This window comes from Coloeus monedula (assembly GCF_965178545.1).
Source record: "Coloeus monedula genome assembly, chromosome: 8".
In the NCBI taxonomy this organism is placed as follows: Eukaryota; Metazoa; Chordata; class Aves; order Passeriformes; family Corvidae; genus Coloeus; species Coloeus monedula.
Window position 1 is genome coordinate 123,643 of NC_138788.1, and position 25,667 is coordinate 149,309.

At 46.9% G+C, this 25,667-nt stretch overlaps 1 protein-coding gene across 1 annotated transcript; it reads right to left on the reverse strand.

The window, feature by feature from the left end:
* Window positions 1-3,728: 3,728 nt before the first annotated feature.
* Window positions 3,729-25,546, reverse strand: OIT3 (oncoprotein induced transcript 3). The gene is made up of 9 exons (XM_082285899.1): window positions 23,746-25,546; window positions 20,366-20,740; window positions 19,833-19,943; window positions 16,929-17,051; window positions 13,913-14,035; window positions 10,154-10,314; window positions 9,225-9,640; window positions 5,561-5,660; window positions 3,729-4,230 (listed from the first exon to the last, which is right to left on the reverse strand). The coding sequence occupies exons 1-9, from the start codon at window positions 23,807-23,809 to the stop codon at window positions 4,048-4,050; spliced, it is 1,656 nt and encodes a 551-aa protein (XP_082142025.1). The 5' UTR covers window positions 23,810-25,546; the 3' UTR covers window positions 3,729-4,047.
* Between the last annotated feature and the right edge of the window lie 121 nt (window positions 25,547-25,667).

Genomic DNA, 25,667 nt, shown 5'->3' on the forward strand with positions numbered 1-25,667 from the left:
GCAGTGCTGGTTATAAACACGGGGCTCACCTTGAATACACACTATTACCTCCCCCGACCTTGTAAAACTCTCTAATTTGCAGTGAAGACATTAAGTTTCCGCAAGCCCTGTGAAACTCCCAGTCCATGGATATGCTATTTACATTTTTGCACCACTGGTGACAGACTGAAGAGGGGTAATTTGCTTTCAGGACATTGCTCACACCCATCCCTGGCATTTTCCATCCTGTCATTACACAGCCTGACAGCCCTGCATATTTAAATACTTGGTGGGTCCTAAACTGATTTAAGACATCTGGAGATTTGTTAAATGTGAGTTAAGGAGAAGGGCTTCAGGTGTTTGTGGTACATAATTGATATTTGGGACCAAAGGCCACCATTTATCAGATGTGAAATCACAGCCCTCTCCCCCAGCCTCAGGAGAGGGAGCCACTTTTCTTTGCCAGTGTCATCCACCTCTATTTAATTACTTTTCTCCTATACCATTTAACAAAGCTTTGCCCTTAGGATCCCTTTTTACACAAAATGGCTGGGTATCCACCTCCGTTCTCTTGCATGAGGGAAATAAGAAGCTCACAGTGGCCTTGGATGAGATATTCCAAATTTTGTATGCTTATCTGTCAGGTGACAGGACTTATGTGCTACCTCTGTGGGGCTGCTATCAGCAGCCTCAAACACCATTCCTTCTAAAACGTGGTTAATACTCCCAATCTGTTTTGGGGAGCTTTCGTTGCATGCAAATCCAGAATTTAAAGTGGTGCATGGCATTTCATCTCCACAGAACACTGGCAGACAGCTTTCAGCTGGGTTTCTTGTTGGAAGGAAGCTGCTACTGGGTGTGCGCCTGCCGTGCCACGTAAATATTTCAGCGGCTCCTGCAAACGTATTTATGGATATGTTCTTCCATCTGCCACAGAGAAGTTAAGGCTGCAAAAGGGTGATTTAGTAAGAGTGGAAAGAGTCTGTCTTGGTTGCTTTTCTTCCAGTTTAAATGGGTTTAAAATGCGACAAAATGATAAATTATTTAAGCCATGCGTTCCTGCTCCTGCCCATCATCTTTGCCGTACAGCAAACAGCAATGAGACGTCCAGCTGGCCCCAAACAGGCTGGAACAACAGGAGCCCACCGGTACCCAGAGCAGGAAAATGGAAGTGACTGTGGGGTGTACTGTGATGCTTTCCATCACAGAGGACTTCAACACTGACCAGATGTAATAACCTTTCCTAGCTAGGCTAATGCCACTGGAGAGGGAACGCTGCATTGCCAAGGCTCACCGCTCTCTCGGAGCATGAGGCTGGACAGACAACCTTGATTATCTAAGAAACACATACTTTTGGTTAGGGATGGGAAAGAAATATTCCTCATTCCAGACACTTCCCAAACTTTGTATTTTGTTGGTGAAATGGTGCCCATGGCCAGTTTAAATGTGAACGTACTCTTACAATTAAATGACAAAAAATAAATTAAAATAGCTATATTGTCTATACTCGATAGCTGACTGGATGGCAAATGTCTTAAATTATTTCAGTTCAAGTGATATCAGATTAAAGCCAAGCAACTGCTGGCAGGTGATGACATACACTGGAGAAATCAAAGGGCTCTGAACAAAATCTCTGTCACTGATGCACTGGAGACATCTCATTTCTCCATGCTTCCAGACCACCATTCATCCCCAAACCCTACAGACTGCTGCAAGCAGGCAAGATACTGAAGAAGTTCATTTTTCACTGTGGTAATCTGAAAAACCCCACCAGCAGCTCTACAAGGAAATATTTGAACCTTCAAGTGGTGGCAGTGACTCCAGCAAACCACCAGACAGTCCTGAGTGGGAGCAAACCAGTGCAGGAGCTCCAGTAAAACTGCATCTAAACTGCTAAACTGCTTCCCCTCCGTGCCACTCCTGCTATCCAGTGATGTACAGCCACGGAAGCAGCTGATCACAGGATTCTCCAGGCTGTTGCACAAACCTTGGGTCATCTTCAATTCCACCCTGCTCTGGACACAAAGACACCACTTTGCTCATCCCATGGCTTCCTCTTGACAGTGCATTGGCAGGACTGTTTTCAGCTGCAGAGTGGAAAAGCTGCTGCACATGAATTTGTCAGAAAGAAGCAAATAATGTGCACAATAACTGAAATAAGCCAGGAAAGGAACTTCGCCCTGCATCACTCCCCCTGCATCCCTCCTTCCATATGGACAAACAAGACCAGTTGATTCTCCAGAAAGCACCAGATAATTAATTTCATTTCCCAGCTCTTGTTTTATCAAAACAAATATATTTAGCAGAGGCTGCCTAAACAAAGAAGTGACAGTGGGAAACTGCCCCTGTGGTCCTAGTGCAGACATGAATCAGCAGAACAGCAACCCTAGGAGAAGCCTTTTTCCTTTCTTTTCCTTTCACATATGGTTAGATAACACATGAAAAGTGTCTTTCCATTTATACCCACTTATCATCATAGAAACATTTTTGTTTACTCTAACACATATTCCCAGATTGGAAAAGCAGCTATGAAGCTATTTAGAAAAAATATTAAACTCTCAGCCATTAAATGTTCATTCCTCGCTGGAATCTCACTTGCCAGAACAAATAAATCTGTGAAATAGGCTGAAATGTTTGAGGTGATTTGTGACTCCCTTCTAAATGGTGCCTTCAAATGGATTCCCCTTCCATTTGAGAGCAGCAGCAAATTTTAGCTTTTGCAGCAATTTGGCTGCTCCAAGCAAAGCAGAACACAGGTGATGAAGGCTGGAGGGCTTCCAGCAGATCTCCAAACATGCAGGACAGAGCTGCACACTGAGAAGCTTCTTGCAGAAAACCTTGGGAACGCACTGCAGTGCCACTGCCACTGGCAGAGACGGACCCTTCCCCTCTCATCCTCCAGCCCTGCCTCTCCTACGTTGTCCTTCACTGCTGGCTGTGCTTCCTTCCTCTCACCCCACATCCCTAATCCTTTACCACACAGCTCAATGAAGCCCAGAGCAGCCTGAGCTGATTATATCCATTAACATTTCCTTTGGAAGGAGCATGACAGCCCGAAAAGATTCCTGACAACCACGATGCCACCACGATCACCAGTAACTGTGTCTCCTGCCACGGCTGCTCAGACAATGCTGCTGTGTCTCCTGCCACCAGGATCACTGGGGACAGCCCTGTCCCGAGAACTGCCCACACGACAAATGATTGCTATAAATAATTAATGTGCATTCCTCTAATCCTTTGCTGGAACCATGGCCTCTCTAACCAGGGCAATGCATCACAACTCCCAAACAAACACTTGGTAGCAGCACACGTGGGAGGGGGGTGTTTATAGATGTTTAATGGTGTTTCTCTTACAATCAAGGTGCTATAGCACTTAGGAAAGACATATTTGGTGGTGGGAGAAGAGGAAGAAGAATAATGATACACTAAATACAAGAGGAAACACTATTAAACTGCATGCAATTATCAAAAGCCACTAAAAAAAAATCAAATCTCATTAAATACCTTTTGCTATTTAAAACCACATTTAAATGTGCCTGTGATAGATGTGAACTTTAGTTGCCTGTAATGATAACTGCATTGCTCCAAAGAACTTACACATGATGAAATATATTTTATACATGTTTTTATTAACAGTCACCCAAAGGCTTCGGCATCACTCACAGAGCTGCACAGCAAACACACTCAGCTACGATACTATTTGTACTGTCTGATGCAAGAAGGGCTTGGACAACATTTGTTTAGTCAAGGACAAACAGTCCTGGGGCCTGTAGGTGGACGTAGGGAAAGACAAAATTGGGCAACATTTCCAGCCTGCAAGGAAACGGGGTCCCTTCAGCTGAAGGGGTGCTGGGGAGAAATGCAGATAAAACCAAACTGTTCTGCAGTGCAGGTCACGCTCCAAGGGCTGCCTCGTGGGCCCAAAATACTTCAGGAATAATCACCACAGAGCTAAGGAAATGAGTCCTGAGGTTCAAGCGGGGCTTCAACAATACCTCCCGTTTCTCAAACCACCACAACAGAGGCATTGATAAAGAAGGCCAGGGATGCTGTTCCAGAGGGCGGGTGTCAGTCGTCAAAGTCGATTCTGATGGGGCCTCCTGTCAGGATGTGGTTTGCCACGGGAACAGATTCCTTCTCCTGCTCCTCCTGCTCCGCCGACCTGCGCACGCGTCGCCGGCAGCCCTGGGCGCAGCGCGAGGTCTCGTCCAGCGCCCCGCACACGAGGATGCGGCAGTGCAGGAACACCTCCTGCGGTGGGGACACAGCGGCAGGGTCAGTGCACAGCCCTGGCAACCACTGCCACTGCTGCCAGAGCACGAGCCACACCATTCCCAGGGCACAGGGCCTGTGCCCACCATCGCCATCCACAGCCAAACTGGCTGCTCCGGGTGCTTCCTTGCGTGCCCTCTCCAGAGTGCCTGGCTGAGATCTCAGAGCCAAGGGTGGAGAGACAGGGAATAGGAAGGCGTGAAATGATCCTCCAGAGGAAGGGATGAAAATGCCAGGAATCAGCTTGGAAGAGCTTGCATGGACTGGCAGGAGCTGCACGTCAAGAATGCGCGAAGCCTCGCAAGGACTGATGGAGACGCGCAATTTCAAGTGAGCTGGGAAAACAAAGCCAGGGAACCGAGGGGGAAAAGGAGGGAAACGCAGGGTGATGAGGGGCTAAGTTGAGGGAAGGAGAATGCAAAGAGCAAGGAGACAGCTGCCTTTTTTCCTGCACAGCAAAGGCAGTGACAGGATTGCTGCTCCCTGCCCTGTCAATGACAAGGAGAGCAAGCAAGATCCCTGCAAGCAGCAGTAACAGAGACTTGGTCAATGGAGAGGTTTGAAGCAGAATCCTTTGGCAGGATGGGAGGATGCAGATTGGAGGCAGCAGGGGCAATCAGATAGCCAAGGAAAACTTCTGAATTTTAGAAGATCTCATCTGTTTTAACCCTACTGGGGCTCTCCGGTAGCTGGAGCAGCAGCTTTATACCTTTCAGAGCAGGCAGTGTTGGCTGAGCATAACAATGGCTGGAAGATCCAATTTCCTCCACCATAGAAAAGGAAAGCTATTTGCATTTGGAAAAATGGAATTATCCTTCCACTGTCCTGCCACTACAGAGCTTCTGCCCCAGAGAGACAGCCTGGTCTCACATTGAATTAAGCACTGTGGTGGCCTTCTGTCTGGAATCCTGGCATCTGTACTCACAAGAGCTCGAGGAGACACAAGGTTATAGAGATCCCAAACTAAAAACTGTGCTGTTTTAAAGATAGGGCACTGTGAAATGTGCCTGGTGACTGAGAACACTTCTCTCACCCAGCATACAAGGGTGGACCACCCTGGAAGCAACAATGATTTTAGCCTGCTGTGGCACTGATGTTCCAAAACTGTCCTTCATGTTTTAATTTTAGTTGTTTTCATCAATCTCTCCTCAAGTACCTGTGTCAGGCTCCTGTAAGATGCAACTGCTGGAACAGGCACAGCAGCACCTGTCTTGGGCCAACCATTCCATACCCTTTTCCAACTTAGTGCCGAGGCTTCTCAGCCGTATCAGGACTGATGAAATACCTAAGAGCTGAGTTTTGAGCTTACCTTGTTGTCTTTGCCCACAAACTTGAACACAGGAACCTGGAAATGCTTGGCAAGATGGTCCTTTGACGTGTACTGCTTCACGGACTCATCAGAAACGCAGCTGAGGGGAGCAGAGGGATAGGCTTTAATGGATTTTCCAGAAATGGAAAGAGAAAAGACATTCCAGCCTACTTAACCAGAGAAAGAAAAGGAGGGATTGGCTCTCTCAGGCTCAGCCACCATCTCTGCTACTTCCTCTTTGGCCACAGGAGAAAATTCGGGAACGATGGGGAAAAACAGCAGCAGTGCTAATAGCATCTCCAGACAGGGAACAGCTCAGCAGCAGAGGGCTGGCAGGACGTGGCCCAGTCCCCTCAGAGAGGGACTGCCAGCGAGCTGCAGGCAAGTTTGTCCTCGTTTCACCTTCCTGTGCAACAGTCTGCAGTGCTATACACCACAGAATGTGGCATGCACTCACTGTACACACATACATATGCACATAAATTATGCTTAAAATGAAGCAGCCTGCACCCACATTACTAAAATATGACAGATAACGAAAACAACAAAAATCCAGATTTACTTTGCTTTATATCATTTACATTTTTCTTCCTGCTGGACTTGGTCAAAGAGCTCAAATTCACTACACCAAAAATTTATTATTTCAGTTTTTCCATCACTAGCAATACACGATTTTATGAGAGGTCATAGAACTGCAAGAAAATAAGCTGCTTTTACAACAAGTTACATTCCAGGTGCAGTGTACCTATAAACTATTACAGCCCATTCAGAGTTTGACAGACAAAAAGTTACGGTGGCTTGATAATTACTGCTGGTTATTGCAAAACCTTGTGCATCTTAAGAGGCCCTGATGCTGCTGTGAAATTGCATTGCAATGCAGCTCATCCTTCCTAGCAAGTTAATTCCAAAAATGTGGACGCTGAAAGATATTTTAAAAAAACCAAAAAACAAAGCAGTGGTGGAAGAGACAAGAGGTACTGGTGTAGCTCAAAGTCCTGCTCTTACAGCAACCTCCAGCTCCCCTCTTTCCACGAGACATGTGCATGGCATTGTCAGCAATGCCGATGTTTGACATGTTCAGCTGTAAAAGAGCAGTTCTGCTTTCACTGGAACATTTGGGAATCTCTACATTGCTAAAATTCCTTTTTACAGAAGGCATCTGATCATAAGGAATGACAGTTAAAGACTTTTCATAGGTGACTGGCCAAGCTCTACAGCCATGAAGTCAACTCATAGGCGTGTTCTCATTTGTGAGCATATAAACTGTGATGATTATTGGACACTGGCTCAAACTGACTCCCGAATCCCAGGTTTTCCAAAGGTTCTCCACACTAGTGGAAGGAAACGTAGTGATTTGAGGCTAGGGAGAGGGAAAGTGGAAGAACAACATGAAGGAATCAGGGATACATAGACAAAACCAGCTCAGAAACCTTTTGAGTCACAGGGATGAGCCCTTTTGCATTTGTGGGGCCAGACCATATCCCACTCGCCTAGGAAACCTTCAGAGACCCTGCTTCCCACTTTGGAGAGGTGAGAAGAGACAGCTGTGGAAGGAAAAGGGGTGAGCCTGGTCAGGATATGGGGAAAATAACCCTATCCCTGTGCATAATGTGCTTAGGTTTGGGGAGCAGAGTGGCAGTGCCATGGGGAGCTGTGCTCTGACCCTCTTACTCAGGGTTGCAAGGTTAAAAGGAAGGCTTGGACAACAAAATACCCACCTCAGCCTAACAAATGGGGCAGCCTGAGGCATAACAAGATGAGCTTTGCAATGGAACTACCTTAACCACCTCGTGCTCTGCCAAATCACAGCTCCTGACCTCATCAGTGACATGACCTTGCTCCAGATGCCCCAGAGAGCTTCAGCATTTATCAGCTGTGCCATCGGTCAATGCCTTTGTTTCATTTTGTTTTCAGAAGGCAGGGAATTAACAGAGAAGAAAGCAGTAAACAGAATTTTCCCATTCTTCAGTCCAATTTAACCTGTCCAATTTAAACAGAGTTTCCCTTTGGAAGATGCAGTTAACTATTTCAGGTCTGATCCTACAGAAACCAACATAAAAATCCCATCTTTATTGCTATGGGCTTTTGGGGCTGGATTGCTAGAAGGAAACTGGGTTATAACAGAAGTGTTTGGAGCAGGGACAACTTAGCAGTGTATTCAGCTAGTTTAATTTTGAATCACTGGGGACACTGGGGTCTGCAGTGACAGCTGCAGAGTGGAGCAGCTGGATGAGGCTCCAGCCCACTTTTGTGCCTTCAGTGAAGTTTTAATGCCCTCTGCAGGTACCAAGAAACTGCTGGTGCCATAAATCCTCCAAGGAGTTCTGGGGTGAATTCAAGAGATGACATTTCCTGCCTTCTCCCTTCTCTATCCAGCTCAGGTTTTGGCTGCTGTTTTGAATGCCATCATTTTCACTCATGGGGAGAAACAAATGAATGTTTGGAACCTTGACTCTGTCAAGGGTCCACGGGAACAGCCAAGCCAGGGAATTGATAAAACCAATTTTTCCATTACAGATCTGCTCATAAAGCCCAGAAATGCTGGGCACAGAAGACTTCAGCCTAGGATGGAGGGAGAGCAGGCTAATGCTGAATCCTTCATCAGAAGGAAATGAAACCAGTATTTTTGGGTACTTTACATGCCAGGACCCCTTTTGCTACAAGACAACCACACAGGACTTGCCATCAGCAGCTGTAACAGTGGATGATTTAGTCTGGCAGCTGAGGACATAATTGTTGTCATCATTAAATGGTCTGGCAGGCAACATACAGGACTTGGACAAGCACAGTCCCTTGACTACCAGGCTACAGCTCTTGGGTATGTCTTAGATATTCCTTTGGCTGGATTTCCCTCCCTAGAGGACAGCAGACTGACCTCACAACTGTGACACTTCCTCAGAGCCATCTGGTTAAGCTGCTGCATGCAAAACTCCACAGCAATGCTGTAGCATGGCACAGTCATTTTAGCACCCAAAAAAGTGTCTGAAAAGAGGGATCATCTTAGGAGCCACAGCTGAGCCCACAGAGAGGCTTCCCAAAGCTCTGATGCAAAAATCACTACAGTAAACCCACAGATCTGCACAAAATTATTTTTAGCATATCCTGGAAAGATCACTAACCCCAAACATCTCAAAAAATTACAGCCAAACTGAAAGACCCTAGGTTTATTACACTGACAGGCATCAGGGAGAGCAACGCAAGGGATTCTCCTGGAGCTCCTACCTGGACTAGCAATGGACTCTTGTGGCTCGTGCTGCAAGAAAGCCATTATGAGAAAATTCAGAAAGTTGCTCCGGTTGCTGCGGCAGCTACCTGGCAGCAGCACACGGCCACGGGGGCTCTGCACATGGGCTGGCAGAGAGAGGACATCAGGAAAGAGAATCTTTTCTACAGGAGCCAACTCAATTATCCACAAGGCCAGTGACAGGGAATACGTCCTGTAAAGGCTGCACTCAGAGGAGCCTCTTTCACTGCCTCCCACTGTTTCTCCCAATTACTTTTGATGGGACAGGTGGTTTCAGCTTGATGGCTGCTGGTGATTGCTACAAGCATGGCAGACAGGCTGCTGGGGAGAAGGGATAGTGTTTCCTGCATCACACAGACAACTGAGCCCCACTGCCAATTCCCATTAAATTGCCAGCCAGAGAGGGAACAGTGAACTCACCCATCTTGAATCAGGTAGTACTTCAGGATCTCGTCAATTTTTGAGGTGGGAGTGGCAAAGCAGCTCTCCACCAGCGTCTCCAGTCCACTGACATGCACCAAGGGCTCAATCCCAAAGTACAGAGAGTCCCGAAGCTTAAGGGTGGGAAGAGCACCCCTGTAGGGCTCATCGAAGTCTTTGTCTTTGAAAATCTCCAGAGTGAAGGGAAAGATGCCCTGGCTGCGGCTCATGATTTCCAGGGGAGAGTTCTTGAGGTTGGGCACGTAGCCCTCGGAGATGGTGTAGCGGCGCGGGAACTCGCAGGTCACCGGGATCAGCAGCTTGCTGGTGCGGACAATGATGTCCCCATTGCTCCCCGGGGTCTGCTTGGGCAGGCCAGTCACCAGGTTGGTGGCAATGATTTTATCATTTATTACCTGCAGCAAAGAAAGGGGAGATCTCTGGGCTGACACTCAGAGTAGCCACTGAAGGCCCAGCTGGTGAATTTACAGCCCCCAACCAGAATGATGCTCATTCTCACAGACCAACTAAGGACCTCGGTTTGCTGCCAGCTGCAGTGCACTGCACTTCTGCTACCCCTCTGCTAAGGTGAGCTCTCTGGGTCCCGAGCAGTTGCCAGTTTAACCTTTGAAACATTATCAGGAGACCAGAATCTGTCTCAGCAGGAGGGTGAAGAGTGAGGGCACTTCTACCTTCTACCCCTGTGAAGCAGGAGGTGAGCAGAAAGCAGCACCCATGCTGTCAGACACACTCCACTGGAGGGGGGATGGAACAAGCTCCCTGACTTTGGAATGCCAGCCCAGGTCTACTCTGAGGGCAGCTGCACGGCAACACAGGACACGGCTCTGAGGGTACAGCCAAATCAACTTTATTCCCCAAGTAAGCCACAGCCAAATCCCCAAATCCCAGAGACTGGACAGTATACATACATCTACAACAGTACCACAGGACTTCAAGGAGAAATGGATGTTGACATGAGTGCCATTGGACACGCCTTTGCACGAGCTGTTGATGAGGGAAAGGTCCAGGCCTCCAACTAGGTCCTTTGGGATGCTCACCTCAATAGAGCTGGACTTGCACAGCACTGGAACTGCAAGAGAAGTGCCCAGAGTAAGAGTCTGCACTACAAACCTACCAGTGAGCTGGGGAAGGGCTATACCAGTTATAACTGGGAAAAAAAGGGGCGTCATACACAGCATTTATGCTTATGATCTTACCACAGTAACCTAACCACCTATCCTTACATTCCTCACCTACACAACACAAACCAGAGCTGCCACTGCCCCAAATTCTCCAGCCACAGCAATGTCTCAGAAAACAATGAAGACAATCACTGCACGTGCAGCAGAAACTTAGCTGTGCTTTCCAGCTTTGCTTAATACTCAGCACAGATTGGATTGATATCTCTTGCACTGCTGTGTCCTGGGAAGAGCCTTTGCCAGATATGGGTATCAAATTCACAACACCCCAGGCAAAGCCATTTCTAAAGACCCTTAATCAGATTTTACATCCAACCCAGAACACGCTGAAACAAGGCAGAGTAATGCCATAGAGATACCGAGCTAAAATGGAAGCAGTTCAAAATGCCATAATATTTTTATAAGCAATAAACCCAGCTCTGACAAACAAACCCAATTAGCTCATTCCACCTCCTTTCAACCTTTAAATTTTAATACAGGCCTTCGTGTGAATTTTTTAAAATTAAAATTTCATTAAATAAGAAGCAGGAGAAAACAGAACTTGGACAAAATAAAAAGGAAGAAAGAGAGAATAATCTTCAATAAAAAAGTAGTTGCTGTATATGTATTCCTTGGGATTATACATATCTGTTCAGTTAGAGACAGGATAAACATACTGGTGGCATATATCCTGGTTTCAGCCAGAAAAACAAACCCTTTGCAGGATTTACAGTTATTAAATTTTAAAACCCCACGACAAAACTTTTTTGCAAATATACTAGCTTCCCAAGATTTTTGCCAACATTAATTGTAGTCTCAGTCCTTGACATTCCTATGACCTGCCATCCCTTAATTTCAGTCATATATATATATAATTATATATATATATATAATTATATAATTTAGGATTCTGGACATTTATAAGGCACACTGGCATTTCAACCCCCTTTAAAAATTTCCCTCTCCCAGCCAAGGTATTTGCAACAGCGTCTGAGTACCTTCAGGGAGGATTTTTTATTAAAAGTTGGTAATTTCAAAGTGAGATGCTAAAATGTATGCAGAGTACCCAAAGCAATATGTTCCCACAATGACATTGCTGGGTTAGGACAGAAGCTTAAAGAACTAAAAATTACCTTAACCTTCCCTCCACTGGCAGCAGAAGGCAAGTGGGAATAAGTGAGCATGTCAAATGGCACAGCTCAGGAGCAAAGGGACTTTGAGAACACAGCACAATGCAGAGAGGAACATCCTTTGGAGGACTGATTGGCTCCATCTGGGTTTAAAGGCTTGCTGTTCTAGCAACTCCTTGACAAACAAGAAAATGTACTGCTTTTATAAAGGTGACATTCAGGGCAAGAGATTCAGATTCCAGCTGCAATTCTCTGAAGTTCAGGACTGACTTGGTTCAGGATCTCTCTATTTCTACACGTCTTTGACTGGCACAAAGTGGGAGAAAGAAAACACTCCACTTTCCTTGTGCTCTGGAGCTGCAGGAGCTGTCGGTGTGCCCTCCACCACCTGGACACAGAAACCAGGGAAGGAAACCTCTTGACTGAAGCCAACCTGTGGCTATTTGGGAAAATCCCAGTCTGTGCCAGTCAAACATTTTAGTTCTTCCCCCTCATACTCCGCAGAGCACCTGTGAGCACTGGGAAAGCCTCCTCATTTCCACTTTAGACTCTTCTTTGCACCGATGCCTCTGGGTACCTGACTCTTGGGAGGAAGCTTCTGTGGTGAGTCCAACGCTCATTTCTCTGTCTGCTGTTGTTACTGGCAACATATTCCAGCCTCTGGCTCCTTCCTTGGCCTTTCAAAGTGCTGCAGCTTGGAGCAGAGGTTATCTTCCTGCACAGACTGCTCAGCGGAACAGGCTCTCTGGTGCTGGGGAGCCCTGACCCACTGCCACGAACATAAACCCTGCTTACCTGCACAAAAAGTTTGGGCAGAGGACAAGGGAAGAAGAGCATTTTATCCCTCTCTTCAGGAAGAAGTGAGGTACTAGAATGGGCTGCAAAATTCTAGGATGGCCTGCAAAATTCCAAGTATTTTGCTGGCTGGTATCTTTGTGGAAAACCTGTAGCCTGTAGACTGTGATTTCTGTGGAAGATTATTAATGTTTGCTCTGAACGTAGAGAAAGTGCAGAGGAGGATAGAGAGGCTGCAGATCCAGTTCAGGCAACTGTGCCTGCCCTACACTGTTAATTGAACCAATATAAACCTGATGAGGTGTCATAAAAAGTTGTGTGGTACAGTTCCATATCTGCTCAGAATTGCAGACCACAGCATGGGGACATAAATTCACGAATGCAGAAGAACAGGCAATTTCACTTTATGAGATGCTGAATCCCGAGCCCCAGCCTGGCTCCCAGCAGTGCTGCTGCTCTCATTAGCAGCCTCACAAGCAGCAGAAACCCTGGCTGGGAAATGCAGGACTTCCAGCCCTGCTGGGGTTGTCTCAGGGGCCCAGGACTAAAAAACAGCGCTCTGTTCTGGCCTGTATCTGTCAGCCAAACCTTCAATCAGTGAGTGTAATCACAGCTCTTGGAAGTCCCCACCTCGGCCTCCCCACCAGCACTGCTGGATCCCAAGTGTGCAGTGCTCACCCTTGGGAGCCCTGCATTTCTAAAAGGCTTGAAAAGCAGAAATTCCATCAAGTAGAACCATTCTAACTTCTTCTCTGAGGCATATCTGCCCTTTTGGCCACCATGAACCCTGGATCTGTCCCTCCACCAACTGATGCCTGAGCACTCTGTGACACATCAGGCTGCAGGAGATTTCTGTCACCAGACATCCAGGCAACACCAGACTGCTGGCAGCCTGGACGTATTTGCAAAAGTAATCTTTGCAAAAAACAGGGAGCTATTTATTCCATGTGCATGCCATAGGCACAAGTGACTCAGCAGGAAGGACTCCCCATGGAAAGTTCAGATGGAAGGTTCTCCAAGGATAACGCTGCCCTTGCCTCTACACAGCAGAGGCAACAGTCAATTTTTAGATGCTACCCTGGGCACTTCTCCAAGGGGCAGCAGGAGCACCTAATATCAAAGCTAGTGCCCTGCTTCAAGGCACAGGAATACTTACTGGAATGGCATACTTGGAAAAAAACAAGCCTCTCTCTTTAGCTCCGTTCTTGGAAGGGACTGGACCACTTTAGCTGAGATTTTGAAGTTTGAGCATAGAAAATGTCAGTTCTAACAGCATAGATCTGTCAGAGGTGTTCACAGCTGGAGCAAAGCAGTATAAAAGGGAGATGTTAAGCAGTATTAATTGTAAGGGAACGCTGCCTTACAATTAACATGATGCACTCAAGCTGGGGCCTGTGGCTGTTGTGCCTGGATAGAAGAGCAACATATTCAGGTTCTCTCTTTTGCATGGTCTGTCATTAGTAACAAAGCTCCATTAACCCAACTGGAAAGGACAGACTAAGAGAAGACAGCAAAAACAAGAAGAAAAATTCCTTCAGACATTCTTTTGGGGGACAGAGGCTGCCGGGAGATTTTGTTGACCTACTTTGGCAAGTGTGGTTGTCTTCTGACAGAACGAGTCCCCTGGGACATTCACACTGGTAGGTGTCTTCCACTTCAATGCAGGTATGGCTGCAGCCTCCGTTGTTATTGTGACAGCCTTCAATTTCTGGGAAAGAAAGGAAAATCAGCACATCCTGCAGGTCCCAGCATACTTCTGACCAGCCAACAGGCTGTACAACACAGCTCAAAGGCCACAGCATGTTTCCAAGAAAATGAGGTGGAGACTTTTTTTTAATTGTACACTTTCCTGTGATTATCATTTCACCATGAGGTTATCAAGGAATTCTATGGAAAAGCTCAGTAAATTAAACCCCATGCTATAGCTGACATACTGAATGGGCAGTCAGCAGCTTAGCACTTCAAGAATCATAGAATTACAGAGTGGCCTGGGTTGGAAGGGATCTTAAAGATTATCTCCTTCCAACCCCCCTGCCATGGATGCCACCTCCCACTGTCCCAGGCTGCTCCAAGCCCTGTCCAGCCTGGCCTTGGACACTGCCAGAGATCCAGGGGCAGCCACAGCTGCTCTTGGCACCCTGTGCCAGGGCCTGCCCACCGTCCCAGGGAACAATTTCCTCCAAATATCCAATCCAAACCTAAATCTCTGTCTGTTTAAAACCATTTCCTCTTGTCCTGTCACTACATGCCCTTGCAAACAGACTCTGCAGACACCCTCCTAAACTAATTTTTTATGTTGTTTCTTACTTCAAAAGGGGGAGGAAAATCCTCTTAAAACTTTGACCACACTCCCTCCCTTCATCACCAGCAGAATGAAAGCCCTGAGCTTTGCAGGGGAGCTGCCTTGGGGAAGGACAGTCCCACAGGTGGCCAGCTCCTATTCCCAGCAGGAAACACTGGAGAGAGAGAAGATGATGTGCTCATTCCCTCGGGGTTTCCCAGCTGTGAGGGAGGTAGGCATACCAAATCCCCTTCGTGGGCTGAGAATAAAACTCTGCTTCTAGGAGTTTGTTTAGCAGGAATTTTGCAAGCTTGTGAGTTTTAGGCTTCAAGGTTGGCTCAGGGAAAGCACAGGTTCATGGTGTAAAGTTGATTCACTTCCTAATTTTCCCCCATTTTGAAGTGCAGAGGGGAGAGGGCAGCACAACTAATTGGAGGACTTGTCAGGTCTTCTCTTACATCTCCTTTGTTCAGATGAGGACACTCTGAGGATCTGAGCTTTTTGTAAAACATATTCCTAGCCACTGCAGCTGCAGAAAAGAGCCCGAAAGGTCATCCAGATACATTGTGAAGAGTTTGAAAATTTAAGGAAAGTAAGGCCATTTCCAGTTCTTGTTGGCTTCCTATTATAAAGAAAATAATAGAGGATCATGATTTTTTCTTTCAAATAACCTTAACTGATTGGTTTTGTTAACCCTTTGGGATGAATATGCTAGATAAGTACTACTGCTCTCAGTAAAATAACAGTACATAAGATAAGCAAATCATAAATACAGAATATTTCTCCCTGAGCCTACCATCATAAATGACTGTGTGGTTTTCACTGAAATGTAAAGAAAAGAATGGAAATCCCACACTCAATCCTATACAATGTATGGAAAATAACAGTCCAAACACCCCATATGAGTCAAAGTAATGGGTAAAGCATCATCATGTAAATTTTTAGATACTTTAATCTCTACTCAGCCTCACCACCTCATGTAATCAAGCTAAATCTCTTGCATTTGTTCTTTTTAGCAACAAGCTGTGACGTGGCTCACAGCTCACATCCCATTCTCTGACGGCTCACAAAGCTGAGGGCACATCTTCAGAAATAAAACTCACTAACGAGATTGTAAAAATCCCCAGCAGCAGTGTTAAACTTGTGAAAGGCACCATCTTTCTTACAGAAGGGAAATTAAATGATATATCAAAGGCCCTAAAAGCCAACTCGGGGAATGGCAGAAGCAAACGAGTTTCCAAACAGACTATTCCAGCCCTGTCAGAAGAGTGCAGCGCTTGGGAATAAAAATCCCATAGCTCATTTATGTGATGCCCCACCAGCTCAGAGCTGGATGTGGCAAGGACAAAGCCCACAGACCATTTTTGGCCCCACACAACTTGACAAGTACTTAAGGAGCACTCTGCACAGCAGCATTTCCCAGGGAAGTGTCACTACCTGGATGACTGATGTACTGGCAGAGCTCAGAGAGCTGATTTAGCTCTTTCAGCTAGCTGAAAAGTGAGGCACATCTGTAGTTGTTTTGCTTGTCTGAGGCCCCACAGTGTCTGTGAACACCACACAGCAGCTTTGCTGTGAGGGGGCACAGTGATCTTCCACAGCTCACCACAGAAAACATTAGGCACACGTCAATTTTTGCTGTGTTTGCCTATTTCTGCTCAGAGATGTTTGTACATTGTTAGAGACAACACATCAGACCTACAATTTGGTCTTTAAGTCACCAGTCTAAATTTATCGAGGGTCTTCAACCTGGCTGTGCCACCACTGGAAAGGAACTGCAGCAGCTGCACAGAGCAGCAGAGCCCACAGACACCAAAGAGCAAAATGCAGCCCTAATCCCAAATTTAACTTCTGTCCACAGATTGGCACCCTCTCTCCTCAGTCTCTATCCTGGGAGGCTAAAGTGATCCTCATGCTCCAGTCTAATGCCATGACATTACCCCATACCTAACGTGAGCTGCCAAAACCCAGCACTGCTAAATCTGCCCCCACAAAGCTCTACCACACGAATCTTCAGAGCCAAATCCCAACAACTCCAGCAACAAGTTCTGCATGGACAACCAATCTTCCAGATCCACTGCTGCCTTTCCCCCATGGAGATAAACACAAGCAAATTCTAACAGAAATGGACGAGGCAGGGAGAACAACAAGGAGATTTCTCTCTGCTTGCTTAGAAGGATATTTTAGTATCAGCCCCTCTGGCAAGCACAGAGGTGATTTCAGGGACTTTTAATCCCAGGTGCAAGGAGGCAAGAGAGAGCCAGTGCTGCAAGGGAACGATTTGTACAGTTCCAGCAGCCTGTGGTAGCTGAAGCCTCACCTTCACAGGTTTTCCCATCACTTCCCAGCGTGCGCCCGACCCCGCACTCGCAGCGGAAGGAATTCTTCAGGTTAACACAGAACTCGCTGCAGCCTCCGTTGCTCTGCTCACATTCATTTTCATCTGAAAAAAACAAGCCCTGGAATGCAGTGAATAATCCCACTAACAGTAGTAACACTGACAGTAGCTTTTGAAGCTCTTGGTAAAGCTCTGAAAAGTCCTCCTGACTCTTTTTTAAAGGCTAAAGTTCCCCTGTTTCTGTCTGCCCTTTTTTTTTTTTTTTAAGGTACTTTGTTCTCTGATATTCTAATTCCTCAACCTGATTTAATCTCTGCGTGTAAAAAGCAAATCAAACAGAGAGTAAGGGACCAACGTTCCTCTTGCTGAGCCACAAAATGAATGGTTTCTCTTAGGCAGGCCAGGATGCTGCAGTTATCAGTCAAGTTTCACATGGGGTTTCATTAAAACAGCTTAGAAGCTGGAATTTACTAGGTATCAGAAGTTTAAAAACAAGAAGAAAAGAAAAGTACAGGTCAGAGATGAGCTCTCTCAGAGTGGTCCCACACATGCACAGTACCCACAGCTTACAGCTGCTGGTGGTGTCTCTTTCCACAAGCAACGTGAATCTAATATTTTAGGCAAAGAATTGGCTGGTACCCTGCTTTGGGAGGCAGGAAGCATGTCCAGGAGACTCACAGAGACACTCTGCTTTTCACATGTGTGACAGGCTCCACACCTTCCCTTCTAAAAACAGAACTAAAGCTGCTTAAAAACAGAAGGTGAAGAGGGAAAGGGCTACTGGCAAAGGCATGGAGATGTAGTTAGAGGGGCCTAGAGCTTGTCTTGGTCAAGGGCTGGGCTCAGAAATTCCCCTCACTGGGCTTCCAAGTTCTACAGCACACACAGATCTGTCCCTGCTCTTCCACACCAGTGACAACCAGCACTTCTGGGACACAGGCTGGTTATCTTGAGACTGGATTGGGAGAGTGCTGAGCTGATTTTAACCACAGCTTAGCAGAACATGGATCCAGGTATTGAAGAAATCAAAGGCAATGCACTGAGTTGGTGGATGCATGACAAGAAGTCTAAGACCTTATCTAACCCCTAAATGAAAATGTAACTCAGGATGAGCTGTTCTGCTCTGGGATTTAAAGCACGTAATGTACTGAGGAGAAACACAGGGAGGTTCTCAGAGCTGCTCAGCATTCACAGAATGGTCTGGGTTGGACGGGACCTTAAAGCTCATCTTGTTCCGTCCCCTACCACTACCCCACGTTGCTCCAAGCCCTGTTCAACCTGGCCTTGGACACTTCCAGGAATCCAGGGGCAGCCACAGCTTCTCTGCTGCATTACTGCAACAGCTTCAGCCCCCCTCTTCAGGGGAGCTGGGAAAGGAAGCACATTCTCTGTTTAGGAAAGACAAACAGGGATTTATTTGGTTTTTCCGTAAGGAAGGCACAGTTGCTCTCAGAGATGCGACTGCACAGTTACTCAGCACAACAGAAAGCTATTAGAAAGATCACAGAGCCACACAAGAGAGGCTGCAGGTAGGTGAACCAGGGTGATCATTCCAGCTGAGGTGTGCCACCTGGGAATCTTGAGAAGCAGCAGTGCAGAAATCCTGCTTGGGGGGGAGATGAAAGCAGCTGCAGCACACACAGACAGGCTCAGGACTCCTATGCGCCTCCCTGCTGCAGGAAAACCTTTTCTCTGAGCCTGCCACACATTCATTGAGTGCTAGTGCTTGTCAAGGGCACTTCTGTGACTGGAAGGCTTGCACAGAAGCAGCTAATAAATGCTTTTAATTATCTGAAACAGCTCAGTCAGCCATTTGGCTGCAGACAAGTTGAGCTGCTGAAGCAAAAGCCTTCCCCAGAATCACTGTGAGCAAGTATAACCCTGCAGCAGGGCCAGGCTGCTTCTTCCACACACTGGAACGACTGTGGGCCCTGCCCTGGTGCTCAAAGACATGAGGTGTGTGAAGAAAGAAACCACCTGCTTTGTCAGGTGTAGCTCCTATGGAACAGACTGACCTGCCACACAGCCTCCTAGACCAACTCTGCTTTCAGCTTCACCACCAAACCAAGTGACAGATGAGATTTCTCCTGCCCCAAACACCCTTACCTCTTCCTGTGCATCAGTGTGGCTCTACAGCTCCCCAACAGCCACCCCTTCCCAGCCCCTTGATTTGTCCCACAGACCATTTTTTTCCTGACCTCTCAGTCCAGGTGCTCTCCTCCAGCACCACACACACAACCGCAGCTATCCTCTCCTCAGATTCCTCCACAAACTCCAAAGCCCATGTTCCCCACTCTGCTCTCACCTCCTGGCCATGCTGGTCTCTGCCACCAAGTGCCAGCTCACTGAATAGCCCCTTGTCAGGCTGCCTAAAACCATTGAAGCTGTGGTAGGACTTACAGTTCTCTGGGTCTCATCAAGCCCCACCCCCTGAACAATATCCCAAAAGGGCAGGAAGTATGGTGGGGTTTAGTATGCAGCCTTACAGCAGCCAGCAAAACATTTTTTGGAGGAGAGTTATTCAACAGAGCGTGTGAGAGGAAATCTCTAATGCCAGACTGCACAGCATTTCCTGGGTACCACAGTGACACCACATGATCCTGCAAGGAGACTCTGCTACTTCCTTCAGCAGCTGAACCATGCAGAAAGCAAATCCAGCCTTGTAAACATGGAGCTCCAGGGGCACCAGAATGGATGCAGTCATAGGATTTCATATCTTGGAACCATTCACAGAATGATAGACCTGTTCTAGGCAGCAAAGGGGAAAACTCCTCTCGGGATACCTAACTTTTTGTAGTGCTTTGTAAGGCAAGGGATTGAGATGTGAGCAATGAAACAAAGGGAAGAAAAGCATCAGTAACTGGCACAGCTTATTTCCACCCTTACCAAGGCATGTCTGTCCATCAGGTCCCAGGGTCGTACCCGGGGAACACGTGCAGTCACTGGTGTCCAGGCAGGAGCCCTGGCAATCCACCACATCACAGATATCATAAAAATCTAGGGCATGACAAGAACAGTGTCAGCACAAAGCACTGAACATGCAAAAAACCCACAGTATTTGCCCATCAGCTTCCCACCCTGCGTGCAGTCCATCAGTTACAGACCTGGCCCACGCTGGGAAAGCTGACCTGCTGAAGCTGCTGAGAAACAATCGAGTTTAATTACTGCAAGTCAGAGATGCAAATTTTGACTTTGGTAGCATGTCAAGACAAACCACAGGGCTTTAATGCTTCCACAGGGAGCATTAAATCACTGAGGCCAGGTCAGCTGTGGAAAAATCCTGTTAGCAGAACAAAGCAGGTGAAACCACCTTGCTGATCCTATATGGACAGGCCACCACCTGGAGAAGGCAGGAGCCAGGCACCACCTCTCTCCTGCCTCCCAGGGACGAAGGGGGGTCAGTCAGACAGGTGACTTACGCCCACAGTAGGCGTGGAAGCAGACGCTGGGCTTGGTGAGGTGGTACACGTAGTAGCCTCCCGGGCAGGCCTTGACCTCGATGGTGGTGTTCCAGAGGCAGCAGTTCCCGCTGAAGCTGGCGCAGGCCTGGCGCTGGACGATGCCATCGGCCTGGCGCGGGTGGCTGCCGTTCATCCAGATGGGGGCGTGGGTGCCGCAGTGGTTCTCGGGGATGCAGAAGGTGGGCATGGCGTCGCCCGCCATGCCCGTGAAGCGGTACCACTCCCCGTCGATGCCGCTGTCGCACGTGGGCTGCCCGTGCGAGCCGTTGATCTGGTGGTCCGTGTTCCGCCAGGGCTCGTTCAGGCTGATGTAGGCAGAGCAGGGGTCCAGGGCTGCGACACACACAGAGAGCAGCTGGTAGATATCAAACCAAGGTGTTTACTGATAATTATAAAAGCATTTTTTTCTCCATCCCTGACTTAACAGAACCGTTGTGATGGAGAGAGGTCCCTGCAGAGAAAAGGTGATAGCAGCAAACTCATTGCCTTGTGGAAAATTCTGACAGCTCGTCTTGGACGAACAAGTAAATTAACAGAGCTCTCACAACATTATGCAACACTCTGACTTGCTGTTTAGCTGACGGGGGAAAAAAACAAGATATGAGCAAATCTAAGGTCCAGGTAGTGATTTTGCCACAGGACATACACCCTGGGAACACTGGATCTAGCCCAGGACAATAACCCTTTGTTCAGGTACTAACTGAGCACCTGCAAGCCCCTCCTGAAGTCACTGGTAACTCTCCCAGCTGCCTTGGAACACAGGACTGTATCTCAAACAGGTTATGCAGCCTCTTTTAAAACCCATGCACAGCCAGAGTCAGCCCTCACAGCTGAGCTGCCAAACCTTTTTATTCGTTATCTTAAAATGTAGAGGCATGAAGGTCTGAATTGGGACCTTCTGGGGAGCAAAATGTTCAACCCTTTACACAGCTGTGTTCCTTGCAAGCCCGCAAACCCTGCTGATCTGCACAGGAGATGAGCAGTTTGTGAAGTGTTTGTGGGGTCAAGACACAAACATACACGGACTTCCTGGCAAGTGTGTGTCTCTTCATGCAGTGCTCAAGGAGTGCAGCCCTTTTCAGAGGCCTTTCTGAACCTTCTGCAAATAGTTAAAACATGAGAGTACCATAGGGAAAACGTAAATGAAGAATTTAACTGTTCATTAAATTTTCAGTCTCCTCCTAATTAACCCTCATTTGGCAGCTACGTTACTGTAAGTCCAGAGGTTCCATTTTCCCTTACATTTAACACCTGATTAAGCATACTTATTCCTGACAAGCAATTCCCTATTAAGCAAAAGGAAAGCTAATACTGCCCTGAGTAAGGAAAATTGACTACCATTTCCTAAAATTAGGCTAATAAAACCAATCACTCTGATAAAATGCATCTTGGACTGCAACAGCCTCAACTTTCCACAGCACATTTATTTGGAAGTTCTGAAGCTGTGCTGTTTTGTTTTGACAACAGAGTGATGGACTTTGGGTGAGGGAGGAATACTGTGCTCTTCCTATTAGAAACACAAATGATCCTGGTTCATTATTTTGATTTGTTTCACTGACTTTAAAGTGGGAACTACGAGTGCTTCAGAGAATGGACTTCAAGTCACTCTTATTTAGCTGTGTCCTCTGTAAATATCTGTCCCACAGATGTGCTATCTCATAGAAATATCTCACAAATATAACATCTCTTATGCCTTCCTCAGCCACAGACACATTTTGCTTGGTCTCAAATCCAGCATAAAAGGTAGGAGCAGCTGCCAGAGTCAGGAGTGCTGCAGAGCTGGCACAGGGAATGTGGATCTGGGTTATGAAGGAATCTCTAGTGCCACAATTCAAAGATATGCAGAGGAGCTAATTCACTGCCACCACAACCAGCCTAGTTCTCCTGAGCAGCAGAGAGGGGAATGCAGCAGGGAATCTCTGATGGGATTCACCAGGCATTCATTCCCTTGTGAGCTCTCCCTTTTACCTGACTCTGTTTACCTGCCCTCAGCCACAGACAACAGCAGTGCTGTAAATCCCATCCTCCAAAAGCTGGTTTGACTTCTCCCGAAAGGAAAAGACGGGTCCTGAACAGAGCTTCCTTCAGGCTTCCCTCAGTGTAATTCCCTTGGTTTCCACAAGAGGATTTGGTGTGGCCTTAGGGTGAGTCACTGACTAAGATGAAGAGGTTTCCGTGTTGTTAAAAGCCAAATGAGGTGAAGCGGGAATACCCTGTCAGCTTCCCAGCTGGGCAGCACTAAAAATACCAACACTCTCATTAGCTTTCATGTAATTACGAAATATCCCTTGTAGACAGACTCTGGGAATGCTCATCTAGGGAGATGACGCTGTCTCCTAAACATCCAGGAGATAATTTAAAGACAAAATTTAGCGAGATGAACATGCAGCAGCTCGGAGGGAGCTGGAAGAAGGCAGGTCAGGGGAGTTGAGGTAGCATTCCCTCACATCTTACATTCCCCTGAGAGCTTCTGGCAGGAGTGAGGGGGAGGCAAACAAGCAGAAAAAGCAGACAGTGCTCTTTGGAACACTGCAGATCCTCACAGCCACCTTTGGACTGCCAGTGCTGCCCCACACCAGCCTCCCTGCAGACACCAAGCAGTCTTTGGCAGCACGGTTTTTTCATTTTAATTAAATTGAGTTTTTAAGAAAAAAAATTCCACAAAAACAGAGAAGCAACTGATCAGCCTCTCACCTCCTCTCCCCAAACAACAAGCTTGGGGGTTTGCACGAGATGAATAACTGTCTCCAGCTCCCTATTTTTCATTTTTCTTGGCTCAATTTTTTTTCCTCCCCAATACTTCTTGCGTGGCCTGAGCAATTCAGGCTGACAAGCATTAGCTATGAAGCAAAGCTTTTCCATTTATAAGTTTGATGGTACCATTAGTTCTCTGGCTGACATGGTAGCAGATACACTGGGTGACAAATCAGGCTCCAGCAAGCATTGGTGAGCACCCCATTCTGCAGCCATTAAACCTGTGTAATTGGAGGTCTCTGCTCCAGCACAGCTAAGCAATGAAGGGAGCAGCACTGCATTATGGCACTAGATTCAGTTCAGATTTGTCAAGGAAGCAGGTGAAAAGGTAGCATAATTCTACTCATAGAGTCTGTCCTCCAAAGAGAGGAGAATCCCACAGTGCCTTGGCAATAGAGATTCTCCCAATATGGGAGACTTCACACTCTGTAACAGAAGGATCTTTCCAACCGGAAGGAATTTCACATCACCTTCAAAGAGATGGGGTATTTCTCCTACCTTCCAGTCTTCCACTTAAGAATACCAAGGCTCAGCATGAACCTTAGAGATAGCAAACAGAAATAAGGCAATGTCTCTTTACTCACCCATTGAAGACACTGGCTGGAGCTGGATGACAAAGTAGATACAGAAAAACAAGTACTGGAACATCCCACTCAGCCAAGGAAGAGCCACCACTCAGGGACAGAGGCTTGAAAGCTCTGGTGCAGGCTGTGGCTCCCGCAGCCTTCCTCTCAGTGGAGCTTCTGACTCCAGGCTTCCAGAGGAGCAAGTGTGATTGCTCCCCTGGAAGTTTATCAGAGGAAGAGGCCAAAGGGATGTGGGGTACAGCTCCAACCTTGACCTTTCCAGAGCAGCTCTGCCCCTTACTGACAGCAGGGACGTACTCACTGATCAATCTTGTTTTTTGGACTTGACCTGCTATTGTTTTCTGGCACCTGCCCCACAGTGACACCTCCACTATCTTATCCAGAGAAGAATTCTAACCAGGGACACCCGGACATCCCAAAGGGATGGAAAAGAAGAACAGATGGGTGCTTGTTATCTCTGCTCCTTCCACAAGCCATACTCCATGGCTCCCTCCAGGCAGAAAACACCGGCTAAGGAGCCTTAACTGCAGGAAAGAGTGGTCAAAGGAGCAGGACTGATCCTTCCGAGCACAGATTGCAGAGGAGTGCTTGGAGCAGAGCTACAATGGGAACATCAGTCAAACTGAAAGACTGGTGTCCCACAGGGAAACAAGCTGTTCCTAGGCTACGCAGGGACCCTTGCCACTCCTGGTCACACAACCTGACCGCTGCAGTGACATTATCAAACAAGGCAAGTAAAGACACTTTTCTGCAGTAGTCACACAAACTCTTGTCTTTAAAAAACAAACCAAGTCCAGCATTACAGAATTAATTTTGATGCAAAACCAAGTAGTTGAGAACCTCTCCTGACTGGTTCAAACCAAACTGAACTGAGTTGCAAGTGACAACCACAAGCTCTAGATGTGGTACACCGAAATTTGTTCTCTACTACAGCAAACCCAGAAAGGGTTCTTCCCTCTCACCCCACCAGCTCTTACTGTAAGAGCTCTCCATCAGCAATGAATGTAGCTAAGCCTACAATAATCACACACCATCAGGCAAGTATAGGCTTTTTCCCATTCCCTTGGTATCTTGCATTTTTGCAGCAGGCTAGCCTAAGAAACTACACCAAGCTTCAAATCCCAGCAGGAAAAAAGTAGCTCCACTATTTACATGTTGAATTTGCACAAGACAGGGAGTTGGGTGCTTGTCTGTCTTGTAGGGATTGCACATTACAGAAAATCCTCAATGGCCTCTCCCTGCTGGGGTGTGTCCCTGGGAGCAAAGTGCAATATGCTGCTCTGCTCCACCCCAGCACAGAAGTCTTTTTTCAGTGGTGAACAACTCTAGGGAACAACAAAAACCATCCAAATAAATTACTGTTATTACTCCCATAAAGAAAAAAAAAATTCTTGCAGTTCTATTGTGCTGACAGCTGTGCAGTACCAGCAAGGTTTTTCCAACAACAGGAAAGGAGAACAGATCCACTACACAAAGCTATCAAGCCAGATAACCCTCTAGAGGTGATTATGTGAATTCCCAGAAGAGAAACTAAAATTGAACACAGAATAGTACAGCAAGCCACCAGAATTTCTATTTTGCCACTTTCATTGAGAGGCTGATTCACACTTATGATCCCAGCTAAATAAAACTGACAAGCCTGAATGGAATGCTCTGTGTCACAGGTGTGTACATAAACCATCTGATCCCCAGCTGCTTTTGTTTTGTAGCTGCTACGTGAGCCTGCTGTAACAATGTTTTGACAGGTACACATAAGTGACTGACAGCTGACAATTAACACAGAGGAATGAACTGCAGCATCACAAATTGGAGCCTCAAAGGTGTCACCTACAGGCCCTATCAAGTTCTCAAAAATGGATTCAAGCAGGAGATGCCCCAGCATTCCCAGAGATGACTAGGACAGTGTGCTGCCTCTAAAT